This window comes from Leptopilina heterotoma, unplaced genomic scaffold, assembly GCF_015476425.1.
Source record: "Leptopilina heterotoma isolate Lh14 unplaced genomic scaffold, ASM1547642v1 Lhet_85, whole genome shotgun sequence".
Classification (NCBI taxonomy): Eukaryota; Metazoa; Arthropoda; class Insecta; order Hymenoptera; family Figitidae; genus Leptopilina; species Leptopilina heterotoma.
In genome coordinates, this window is record NW_025111189.1 from 191,782 (window position 1) to 205,189 (window position 13,408).

General features: G+C 20.9%; 2 protein-coding genes across 4 annotated transcripts in view; both read right to left on the minus strand.

Moving 5' to 3' along the window:
- Positions 1-5,028, minus strand: part of LOC122511507 (uncharacterized protein DDB_G0284459-like) — a 150,559-nt gene extending 145,531 nt beyond the window's left edge. The window contains exon 1 of the mRNA XM_043626796.1: positions 4,394-5,028. Coding sequence (XP_043482731.1) covers positions 4,394-4,477 — 84 coding nt within the window. The 5' untranslated portion in view covers positions 4,478-5,028. The remainder of the gene's footprint in view (positions 1-4,393) is intronic.
- Positions 5,029-5,324: 296 nt separating this feature from the next.
- LOC122511512 (kynurenine aminotransferase) lies at positions 5,325-13,383 on the minus strand. 3 transcript variants are annotated; one of them, XM_043626806.1, is made up of 8 exons: positions 13,248-13,383; positions 12,480-12,628; positions 12,092-12,242; positions 9,059-9,295; positions 8,139-8,382; positions 7,840-8,006; positions 5,957-6,307; positions 5,325-5,540 (listed from the first exon to the last, which is right to left on the minus strand). In XM_043626806.1, exons 2-8 carry the CDS (start codon positions 12,626-12,628, stop codon positions 5,481-5,483), a joined length of 1,359 nt encoding a protein of 452 aa, XP_043482741.1. In that variant the 5' UTR covers positions 13,248-13,383; the 3' UTR covers positions 5,325-5,480. The 3 variants fall into 3 exon arrangements, with proteins under 3 accessions (XP_043482741.1, XP_043482739.1, XP_043482742.1); XM_043626804.1 differs by having other exon boundaries at positions 13,108-13,331; XM_043626807.1 differs by lacking the exon at positions 13,248-13,383 and adding an exon at positions 12,953-13,089.
- Between the last annotated feature and the right edge of the window lie 25 nt (positions 13,384-13,408).

Below are 13,408 nucleotides of genomic sequence, written 5' to 3' on the forward strand. Positions count from 1 at the left end.
AAATTTTAATTCCAATTCTTATTCATATTAAAAATTGAATTTTAATACTCAAATTCAAATTCCAATTTAAATTAAAAATTGAAATGAAAATTAAAAATTTCTATTGAATTTGAAATTAAAATTGAAAATTTAAATCCAAACTTTTATTCATATTAAGAATTGAATTTGAAATTAAAAACTAATATTAAAATCGAAAATTCAATTCCAAATTCAAATTTTGTTTAATTTAATTTGAAATGAAAAATTCAAATTTAATTTTCGTTCAAGATAAAAATTGAAATTGAAATTGCTATTAAAAATTCAGGTCCAAATTCTAATTCTAATTCAAAATTAAATTGAATTTGAAATTAAGAATTTAAATTAAAAATTCAAATTCAATTTTCAATTCCAAAATTTAAATTGAAATTTAAAATTAATATGAAAATTTAAAGTTCAAATCCAAATTCGAAATTGAATTTGAAATTAAAATTAAAAATTAATGTTGTATTTTCAAATTAAATTAAAATTGAAGATTAATTTTAAAACTAAGATAACAAAATGTGTGGGAAATTTCAAAGAATAAAATTCCAATTTAATTTGGAACAAGAGAAGAACTTGGAAAATGTACCCGCGCGATATCAATGAGAAAAAAGAAGAAAAGTGAAATTATAGTTATTTTTGAAAACTGTGAAGAAAATAGTTTCCGTTTGGGGTTGTTTTTTCTTCAAAGTCATGGTTTTAGAGTCGTTGTTAAGTCGTAAAAAAAATGGAGTTTAACGAACTGTGTCTCCAGATAACAACACTGACATCCGTTAGACTTTAGAGCACAACACAAATGCAGAGGAAGAGTAGTAGTAGAAGAAGAAGAAGAAGGAGAAGGAGAAGAAGGAGAAAATGGAGAAAAAGAAGAAATCATTATGCTTTCGTGGCACGAATTGCACACGAATGTACTTATAATGCATTTATGCGATCACGTAAATGTACGAATGTACCGGATGTTCCGCGCCTGATTTACCTGGCCTACACCTGGCAGCAGCCCCCTGATAAACAAGGATTATCGATTCACTATATACTAAGTTACCTTTGTGGGCTTTAAATTTAGCCTTTAACTAACGTCAAAGGCACGTTTCGATGCGTACACTAATTTTTTTTTTCCTTCATTTTTATTTTATTAAAATAAAAGAAGATAAAAAGAAAAATACTTAAATATTCTAGAAAATTTCCATTTCATATTTATACACCGCAATTTATGTTGTAAAAATAAAAAATGCAGGTGACATTTATTTCTTGTTTTAATATTTAAATATACATCGGGTTTTAAATTTCCTTTTCTATTTTTTGTTAAAATTAATTTTCTTCTTCAGAAAATATTTAACATTTCTTTTTGATTTAAATTCTAAATTTAATAAAAATATAATTTTTGTATAGTTAAAAAAGAAATGGAATAAAATACATAATAAAGAAATTAACGAATGAAAAGTAAAAATTAATTTCAATTTTTTTTTTTTTTATCAAATTCTACAAATAATTTTTAAAATCACTCTTTTATTAAAATTAAAAGTTTGAAATTAGAATTAAAAAATTTTGAAACCTAATTGAAAAGAAATAAAATAAGAGAAATAATTTTGTCGAAATTAATGAATAGAAAATACAGTAAAAATCAATTTTCGAGATATTTTATCAAACGAATAATTTAAAAAACTATTTTATTGAAATTAAAACATTGATTTAATGGAATTAAAAAATTTTTTAAATTTAAAAATAGAAGATAAAGAAATTCGTGAGTAAAAATAATTAAACTAAAAATAAATTTCGAGATATTTTGGAAATAAATTTATTCGCATCTGATTAATGACAACGAGATGGTATTTTTTTTTTAAATTAAAATGAAGGAAATTTTCAAGAACACAAATCGTAAGGTCTATGTAAGGAAAAAACAAACTGAATGTTGAGCAATTTCAGTTGGTTTATGATTTATGTTCATAAATAACATTAAAGCAAACTTGCCACCGTGGTATGCTGATGATAAGGTTTTTTGTGTGATAGTGAACAAGTCACAGGATGAAGACTCATTAGCGTGGATAAGAATAATTTTTTAAAAATTAAATTATACATCTCCTCGAATTATTTTCGTCTCATTTTTTTTTTAACTAATTTTTTATTTTCAAATATAAATTAAATAATAATTTCATAATCAAAATTTTAAAAACTTACTTATTAAGTACAAAATTAATTATTATTGTTTATATTTTCAAAAATTTTAATATAATTCTTCGCAAGAATTCAATTATTTTCAATTTTCATAAATAATAACATTATTCTTCAGAAGAATTCAATTATTTTTATAAATATAGTAAAATTTTTTTGCAAAATTTCAATTATTTTTACATTTTATTAAAATTTCACGAAAGAATTTAATTTTTTTCTTAATTCGTTATAAAAATTTTTCAAAAGAATTCAATTATTTTCTAAAATTTAAATAAATTCTTTAAAATAATTCAATTATTTTTATGAATAGTAAAACTCTGCAGGAATTCAATTATTTTCAAAACAATTTTAATTGAATTCCTCGGCAGAATTTAAATATTTAAAAATATTTCCATAAAATTTAATTATTTCTTAAAAAATTCTTTGAAACAATTGAACTATTTTTATAAGTACTAAAATTCTTTGCAGGAATTAAATTATTTTTAATTAAATTTCTCGAATTTCTCGAAGGAATTTAATTATTTTTAAATATTTCTATAAAATTCTCAAAAAAAAATTCAATTTTTTCTAAAATTTTAATAAATTCTTTGATCATTTCAATTCTTTTTATAAATATATACTAAAATTCTTTGCAGAAATTCAATTCTTTTGGAAACAATTTTAATAGAATTCCTCAAAAGAATTTAATTATTTTCAAATATTTACATAAAATGAATTTATTTCCTAAAATTTTAATAAATTCTTTGGAACAATTCAATTATTTTTATAAATAGTAAAATTCTTTGCAAGAATTAAATTATTTTTATAAATAATAAAATTCTTCTCAGGAATTCAATTATTTTCAATACAATTTTAATAAATTCTTTTCATAAAATTCAATTATTTTCAAAATTTTCGATTAAAATTATTAAAGAAACTCAATTATTTTAAAACAATTCAAAGAAATTCTTCAAAAGAATTTATTTAGGATTTTTAAAAGTTTTAATAAAATTCGTCGCGAGAATTCAATTATTTTCATAAATAAAAAAAATTCTTCGAAGGAATTCAATTATTCTCTTGAAATTTTTTTATAACATTCTTTGCGAGAATTCAATGATTTTTAATACATTAATTTTAAAATTGAAAATATTTAAAAAGAAAAATTAAAAAAAAAATTTTTAATATAAATATTTTTTAATCAAATTATTTTTGAATTAAAATATTTTATAGTAAAAATATTTAAAAATCAAAATATTTCATAATAACAATATTTTCTAATGAAAATATTTCATAGTAACAACATTTTCTAATAAAAATATTCCATAGTAACATTATTATCTAATCAAAATATTCCATAGTGACAATATTTCATAATAAAAAGATTTTATAATATAAATATATTTTATCAGATAAATATTTTATATTAAAATATTTCACAATGAAAATATTTTCTAACAATATTTTATAAAAATTATTATTTTAATTTTTTATTTATTTCGAGAGGAAATTAAAAATTCGAATTTGTTAAATAAAAAAGTTCGACAAATTATCGAAAATGACATTTCCAAAATTATGGAAACTTGGATTCTTTTCTTTTTTTTTAATTCAGAAAACTATAAGGGAATATAAAAAATTGTTTTTTTTTATCGTAATTTACTTTCAAGATTCACCTGCCACCCTACAATTGCGATACAATCTTCCAGAGCGGGAGAATCTTTCACGGATGTATGTAATTAAGATCATGGTGTAATTTTAGCGCCAATTTATCAGAACTTGGCGTAAATTGGTTCAGTTAATAACAAATCATTACTAAAAGGGGGGAAAATTAATCTAATTTTAGCTTGAAAAGAGCGAAAGTACATTTATCAATTTCGTGACTAATTATTTCTATAATTTCTAATTATTCATGATCTATCGCATGAAATTATAGACTTTTGTGAATGATTGAGAAATTAACGTTGAAAAACTCGGGAAAAAAAAATGTTTACTAAATTTATCGAGGAAAGAAAATTTGTTAATTCTATGTAATTTAATTTCTTCGATAATTTTCGTGTATTTTCCAATTTTTTGTTAATCTTTCTTTTTGTTATTGAAAATTTACCAGTTTTCAATTTTCCAATTTGACAATTTGCCAATTTTTCAATTTGACAATTATACTTTTAATTTAAATTAAGAAAATTTGGATCTTTTTTTATTCAGTCAAGATAATTAAACTCAAATCGTTTACCTTGACTTGATTGTTGAGATGAACATTATTTTCCTCGCTGGAATCAACATAAAATACTGATTTTTTATCTTTTTGTAGCCACATTTTTAAATAGAGGTGATTTAACACTTATTTACACCTCTCACACTGTTGTCTTCACTCTTTCACTTTTACACTTTTATTTTTCCTTTATTTCACTATTTGATTTTTGTAAATTTTTTTTTTGTTTTTAAATTTCAAAAATAGAAAAAAATATTAGGGATGAAAATAGTTTTTTAAAATAAGATTTGTATTGTAGTAATGATGGTGAATGAATGGGGATTTGTTGTCAATTTACTTTTGTAAGATTACGTGCTTTGGTGAGAATATTTTGAAAGGGTAATTTTTTCTTTTTTGTAAAAAGCAGCTTCTTTTTGAATGAGATCGTGTCAACTTTGGAATGTTCATTGTATGAATGTCCTGTGAAAACTGAAAAGGAAAAAGAAGTCGCCTTCAGTTGCTTCCTCACGCAATGAACACCCCACTTCTATTGTTATTCTCCCTTCTTTTACCTCCTTTGGCTTCTTCAATTCTAGTTATTTTCAAAACAGTGATTTAGTACCCCTATACCTTTCTCATATACTTGACCTGAAAAGATTTCCAAATGTCATTATTATTATTACACAAATTATTTATAAATCACCCACATTTTTATTGCACATCCTTTTCTTCCAGTTTTTTTATAATCCTAGAGCAATAAAGTTATTTAAAAAATAGTAAATAGAAAAATAGAAAATCTTCTTTAAATATTTTTCCCTATTTTTTCCTTTTTTGTTCTTTTTTCCTATTTTTTTGTTTTCTTAAACATTTTTTTTCCTGGGAAATTATTATTTGTTAATTAATAATGTAATTTAACTAATGAAATAAAAAACAAAAGAAAAAAATAATTTTTGTGTGGAGAAAAAAAAAAAACTTTTAACACTTATTGCTATTTATTTAAAAATATATATAAAATCTTCCAATACTTATCGTTTCGGATTGTAAAATTTTTAACAATTTTTGTACAAAACGTAAATGCCATTGATTTAATTATTTATATATTACAATTTTTATTTTTTTCGGAACAGTCTTATTGTTCAGACTTCCATTTCAGTAAAAGTTCGGCTGCTTTCTTCAAGTTTTCATCTTTCTGCAAAAAAGAATTTAGAATTAAAAGAGGCGAAAAAATTTAAAAAATCAAAAATAGAGGCAAATTAATAAATAGCAAAATTAAATTTTTTTTATAGTAAAATTAAACAAAATAAAGAAAATAAAAAAAAAATAAACAAAATTAAGGCGAATAAATTGATTAAGAAAAATTGAAGAGAACGAACGAAAAAAGTTAATTACAAAATAGGGAGTAAAATATATTTTCTTTTTAGAATTAAAAAGAACAAATGAAAGAAAATACAAAATGAATTACAAAATAAGGAGTAAAATAAAATAACTTTCTCAGAATTAAAAAAAAGAATGAAAGAAAGAAATAGGAAATAAATTGCAAAATAGGGAGTAAAACATTTTCTTTCACACCGGAAAAAAAAGAGATAAAAGTTTTTTCTGTTTTACCTTAATAAAACAATATCTGACGCAGTCTTCTCCTAAATGTTTGTGCTCATCGCCGTAAAAAGCCGATGGAGGGATTCCTTGGACTCCGACATTTTTTATCATCCATTTAGTGAAACGATAATCTCTATTTGCATCTTGTTCCTCGTCGAGTCGAACTTTATTTTCCAATGCCGACCAATTAGCAACCATAAAATAACCGCCCTCTGGTATTGTTGGTGACATTCCAACTTCAGTGAGAAATTTCGCCATGTAATCACGTTTTGGTAATAATTCTTTGGCAAGACTCACAAAATAACAATCGTCTTGGCCAAATCGTGCGATTTCTTCCTCAAATCCAATTGCCACAGCTTCCTATCAATCAAGTTTTGTTCTTTTTTTTATAAATTTATCAATTACGAAATTTTTTTTAATTTTTAAATTAATATTTAATATTTTTAGTCTTTAAATTAATATTTAATATTTTTAGTCTTTAAATTAATACTTAATATTTTTAATCTTTAAATTAATAGATATTTAATATTAATATGTGAAATTATTTTTTGTAATATAAATATTTTTAAAAATATTAATTAAATTCGATTATTTTCAAAAATTTTAATATAAATTCAATTATTTTCAAAAAATTTGGATGAAAAATTTTATTAAAAAATTATTATATTCAAAATATTTAGAAAAATTTCTTTAAAAAATTCAACTATTTTTAAAAATTCAGATAAAATACTTCGAAACAATTCAATTATTTTTATAAATTGTAAAATTATTGACAAGAATTCAATTATTTTTATAAATAATAAAATTCTTTTGAAAAATTAAATTATTTTCAATACAATTTTAATGAAATTTCTGGGAAGAATTCAATTATGTTCAAGATAATTTTAATAAAATTTCTCTAACAGGTTCAATTAATTTTTAAAAATTGTAATAAAATTTTTCTAAACATTTCAATTGTTTTCAAAAGTTTTTAATAAAATTCTTCGTAAATTTCAATTATTTTCAAAATTTCCAATTGAAATTACTTTAAAAAATTACATTATTTTTACGAAATTTAATGAAATTCTTAAAAAAAAATGTAAGTATTTACAAAAACTCAAATAAAATTGTTTAAAAGAATTTAATTTTCTATGAATAGTTTTAATATAATTTAATAAGAAAATCGTTAATTACAATTAATAATAACTTGAAAGAAATTCTTCTTAAAATTCAATTATTTTCAAAATTTTCGGTAAAATTTTTTTAAAAAGAACTCTTTTACTTCCAAGAAAATTGAAATAAATTCTTCAAAAGAATTCAATATTACTTTAAAGAATTTTAATAAAAAATCTTTCCTAGAATTAAACTAATTTCTATACAATAATTTTAATTACATTTTCCCGAAAGAATTATATTATTGAAAAAAATGTTGATAAACTTTTTATTGAAATGAATTCAATTATTTTCAAATTTTTTTATAAGTACTTTACAAGAATTGAATAATTTTCGAATTTCGACAATTTAATAATTTCTGAAAATATTTGAATTCTTGAATAGAATTTTATTAAAACTTTTTTAAATAATTGAATCCCTGCAAAAAATTTATTATTTCTACAAATAATTGAAGTTTTGCAAAAATTTAAAAAATAAGTGAATTTTTGAGAAGAATTTTATTAAAACTGTATGTAAAATAATTAAATACTTGTGGAAAATTTACTATATTTTTGTTTTCTTAACTAATTACGAAAATTAATATGTATTTGTTGTTTCTCAAAAAATTACGAATATTTATTTCGTAATTAATTAATTAATGAAAATTGATTCAATTAATGTTTTAAAAGTTCAATTGAAATTCAATAATTAAAAATATATTTTATTAATAACGATATTTGTATAGAAAAATTGATACGCACTTGAATAGGAGTTGTGCAAGTGTAAATGGAATTTTGATGAACAATTTGTAAATTACGGAGTAAATTTGCTGGACCGTAAGCCCATCCAATTTTCCATCCAGTTACACTGAAGGTTTTTCCTGCAGAGCCAATTGTAATTGTACGCTCGTACATTCCCGGTAAAGTCGCTAAAAAAATTTATTTAAATACAATAGAGAAAATAATTATTATTTCTATATTATTGTTATTATTATTATTATTAATATTTTTATCGTCAACTATTAATTATCCATTTATTTTATGAATATTATGAATATTACCAATGCGAATATGCTGATAGGGTTCATAAACAATCCATTCATAAACTTCGTCCGAAATAACGAGAGTATTCCATTTTTTTGCTAAATCAGCGATAAATTGCAATTCATCGAGTGTAAAAACTTTTCCGACTGGATTGTGAGGTGTGTTAATTATAATTCCTTTCGTTTTCTCATTAAAAAGACTTTCCATTTCTTTTCTATCGAATACCCAATCTGACGAACTAATTGTTCCACTCGTTTTATTCTGTAAAATTTCAAAACAAATTTGTTTTTCTCATTCAGTATATAAAAAGGGAAACAAAAAAAAGTGATCTCTTTAAACCATTAACTAAAGAAATTAAATGAAAAGTAAATTTATAAAAACGAAATAAATGAAAAAACGAAATAAAAATAAATACCTAAGTAAATTCGAGAATCGAAATAAAAATCAATAAATAAATTTAAATAGAGAAATAAAAATCAAAAAGTAAAACAAAATAAATATCAATAGGTAAATTAGAGAACCAAATAAAAATCAATAAGTAAATTAAAAAGGAGAAATAAAAATCAATAAATAAATTTAATAAGAAAAATAAGAAACGAAATACTAATCGGTAAATTTAAAAAATAAAATAAAAATCAATAAACGAATTAGAAAACAAAATAAAAATCAGTAGGTAAATAAATTAAGAAACGAAATACAAAACAATAGGTAAATAAATTAAAAAAGCGAAATAAAAATCAACGGAGTAAATAAATTAAAGAACGAAATAAAAATCAATAAATAAATTTTGAAAAGTAGATAAACATATGGAAAATTGAATATTAAGATGTAAAAAAATATGAAGAAAACAATATATTTTATAAAATATAAAAAAAAACTTAATAAAAAAATAGTGATTTTTCTTCGGAAATATTTTGTGAAATCTTTGAGAACTCACTGGTTGAAGGGCTATGAAACGGGGAACACCACCCGATGTTCGCACCATTGGAACGTAACAATCAAAAAAGGGTTCGATAATTATCCATTCGTCTCCAGGATTTGTATGTCCCACGATTGTTGCGTACAATGCCTCATAGGCACCAGACGTGATTAGAATTTCATTATTTGGATTCAAATCACGTTTTAAAATTTTCGAATACAATTTCGCAACCGCATTGACCAAACGTGGATGGCCCTGGAATAATACACAGAAACTATATTCATGACAAATGTCAACAATCAATTAAATTAGGTAAAATCGTGAAAAAAATTAAATTGGGAAAATTAAAAATTAAATTAAAAAAGAAAAAAAATTAGGACAAAAATAATTAATTTTGTCCTTGTATTTTCTTTTCTTCTAATTTTTTTTTGTTCACTACAGTTATTAAATTTGTGAATTAATAATATTGTCTAATAATTGACGAATGCTAAACAAAATTTTATTAACAAACTATAGAAAAATAATAAAACGAATACGTTTAGACAAGTTTTTTTTTATTTAATTTTAATAAAAATTTTAATTTGCTCCAAAACCTTTTGAAATCAAATTGATTTCTTCAATTTCAGAAATATTAAAATGAAGAAAAAACAATTAAAGAATTGTGTTTTTTGTAAATGAAAGAATAAAATAAATACAATTAAAACAATAAATACATTAAAATAATTAATTTACTTATTTTAATCTTTCACGGACTTTAAATAAATTAATAATTTAAAATCAATAAATTTAAAATAAAAATTGAATTCTTCTAATGCATTTTATCAAAATTTTTGAAAATAGGTTTGAATTCTTACAAGAAATTTTTTTTTTCAAAAAAATGGAATTTTTTCAAAGAGTTTTATTTTAGAAAATTGAATTCTTTTAAGGAATCTTATTAAAACTAGCAAATGTTACGCACAACAGTGCGTGAAACGTATATAGCATTTTATTTATTATTACTATGAAAATAACAAATTTTTAATTTTTAAATATTAATTTAAATTTTAAAATATTTTCAGATTCAAAATTTCAAAAAAATTCAATTATGAACTAATTTACTAATTAGTTATAATTATTTATTTTTTCCAAAAACTGTAATAAAATTCTTCACGCAGGAATTCATTTAATTTGAATACAATTTCAATAAAATTTCTCAAAAGAGAATTCAATTATTTTGATAACTTTTGATTAATTTATTCTTTATGAGAATTAAAATATTTTTCAATACAATTTTAATAAATCTTTTAGCAAGATTTCAATTATTTTCATAATTGATCAAATTCTTCTCAGGAATTCATTTATTTTTAATATAATTTCAATCAAATTTCTCAAAAGAGAATTCAATTATTTTGATAAGTTTTGATTAATTTATTCTTTATGAGAATTAAAATATTTTTCAATACAATTTTAATAAAATTCTTAGAAAAATTTCATTTATTTTCATAATTAATCAAAATTCTTTGCAGGATTTTAATTTATTTTAAATAATTTTAATAAAATTCTTCTCAGAAATTCAATTATACTTTGAAAAATCTTGATAAAATTATTTCTAAATATTTTAATTAAATTTTTCACAAAGAGATTTAATTATTTTGAAAAATTTGAATAAGTAAATTTCTTTCTAAGAATTCAACTATTTCAGATTCAAAATTATGAAAAAAATAATATTAAATAAATATTTTCAATTGAAAACAATTTGGTTTATTTAATTTTTTGGTATTTTTTAATCTTCAAATCATTAAAAATTAAGATTTCATTAATTTAAAAATGAAAAATCTTATAAAAAAAAAATTAGGAAACAAAAAGGAAACGAAAACAACTAAATTTAAACTTGTGAACAAATTACGGGAATAATAATTTATGAAAATAATTTAATTCTTACCAAGAAATTTATTTAAATTTTTGAAAATAATTTGTTTCGAAAAAAATTTAAATTCTTCCGAAGAATTTAGTTAAAATTGAATTCTTATAAAGAATTATAACAAAATATTTTAAAATAATTGAATTAGAATGCTTTAAAAGAATTTTATGTTTTAAAATAATTAAATTTTTTCTAGAAATTTTATTAATTTTTTTTAAATAATTGAATTCCATCAAGAAATTTTACTGAGAAAAGAATTAAAGTCCTCCAGAGAATTTTATTATTTATGAAAATAATTGAATTCTTGACAAGAAATTTATTAAATTTTTTGAAAATAATTTGTTTCGGAGAAAATAAACATTTTTCCGAAGAATTTAGTTAAAATTGAATTCTTATAAAGAATTATAACAAAATATTTAAAAATAATTGAATTCTTTCAAAGAATTTTATTTTTTTAAATAATTAAATTTTTTCAAGGAATTTTATTAAAAATTTTAAAAATAATTGAATTCCATGAAGAAATTTTATTGAAAATAATTGAAATCCTCCGGATAATTTTGTTATTTATGAAAATAATTGATTTCTTGCCAAGAAATTAATTTAATTTTTTGATAATAATTTGTTTTGATTGAGAAAAATTGAATTCTTATAAAGAATTGTACCAAAATTTTTTTAAAATAATTGAATTCTTTCGTCGAATTTTAATCAGAAATCATTCAAAAATTGAGGCTAATATTTGAAAATAAAATTTTAAATTTGCATAATAATAATAATAATAATAATAATAATAATAATAATAATAATAATAATAATAAAAATATTAAATTAAATAAAATCATTCGCTATTAATAATAATAATTAATAAATTATTATTTTCAATGTTATTATCCCCTATTATTACTTGAGAAAAATTCACAAACGTTTAAAAATTTAAAATCAACGATTTAGAAGTTAAAAAAAATCTTTTTCTCTGCAATTTTTTAGACAACTTCTCTTAGAAAATAAGCAAAAATTTTCCTGAGCAACTATTTTTTTCAAACAAAATTGTAAATAGAAAAATATTTTTTTCTGGGTGAAAAATATAATTTTGTTCTTCTATCGTTAATTATAAGCGTTGTAAACATTAGTAAACATAATTAGGAAATGCTCACAAATCCTCTAGTGTATTGATTTAATAGAGGATTATCTCCCGTTGTTACGGCTGCTAAAGCTTTTGTCACATTTTCAGGAGCATAAAAATCGGGAAAACCTTGACCAAGATTCAATGGTTTATATTGCAAAGCCAATTGAATGTATTCCACCCTAAAAAAGAAATTCATTTTTTATTTTCTTGAAAAAATGCAAACTTATAATATTTATTTATCATAATATTATATTTTACATAATTCTCTTTTTAACAAAAAGAAATTGCAAAATACAAAATAAACAAATTTCGAAAGTTTTATTTAATTTCTGTGTTTGTTTTCGTGAATTTATTGATTCATTGACAATTGTGACAATAATCAATTGTTAATAAACAAAAAAACGAAAGTCACTTACCAAACAGATTTATCGTTTCCCTTGTAACGTTCAGGTAAATCAAATTTAGTAGCCATTGTTGAATAATTAATTGTTTTCTCAATTGAAGGAAGAAATAATGAACAGACACTTGTTGATGATGACCTCAAGAGAGAAAATCTGCTTAACATCTAAGGGAAATATTTTTATTGAATGATATTTAAGGCCTAATTGTGGTTTTAGAAAACGAAAACATGATGAAAAATATTGAAGGTATTACAAATATTTTCTCTAGTTATTAAGTTATTAATTGAGAGATTAAGACTATTTTTAATGTGGTTTTAACGTAAATATGATATAGATGATAAAAAGAGAGGTTAGGAATTTACTTTTGGCTCATTGTGTAAATTACGCAACGTTAACTGTGAAAACATAGATAACGGAAAATAAATAATAGTGATAAACTTTGAGGAAATTAAAAACCGCGATAAATTAAAAAAAAATAATTTTAATACCTTGTTTATGAAATGATTTCCCTATTCCGAAAATGGTTGAGAATGATTTTTTTATTCTGAATAACACTAACGAAATGATAAATATTTAATTTAGCCAATTTACATGTTTTGGAGAGAGGAATTTAAGTTAAAAAAAACATCAGAATGATACTTACATAATTCCAGGCGAATATTTAATTAATTATGTTTAGTGGCGCGAAAAATATAACGTTCTAGGAGTTTAATAACAAACTCTTGAGTTTTAAGAAAACAAAAAATTAATTCACTATAACTTTTTAAAATTATCGAAAGTTACCTGAATAGTCCAATGACTAATTTAGAAATGAGAGTAGGACTTGAAAACAATTAGAAAATATGTACTGAAATGTTGAAAGCTTTGAAAGCTGAAATGAAATCCAAAAAGACAACAGAAATCAGCTGACTGGACATTTAAAATCTGTTTTATTACAAGTTGAT

Excerpts from the sequence above, each read along its gene's own strand:
- LOC122511512 (XM_043626806.1), bottom strand. The coding sequence starts at position 12,628 with ATGTTAAGCAGATTTTCTCTCTTGAGGTCATCATCAACAAGTGTCTGT. Across the intron at positions 8,383-9,058 it reads GTTTCATAGCCCTTCAACCA|AATAAAACGAGTGGAACAAT; the intron begins GTGAGTTCTCAA and ends GAAATTTTACAG. Across the intron at positions 6,308-7,839 it reads CTTGCACAACTCCTATTCAA|GAAGCTGTGGCAATTGGATT; the intron begins GTGCGTATCAAT and ends CTTGATTGATAG.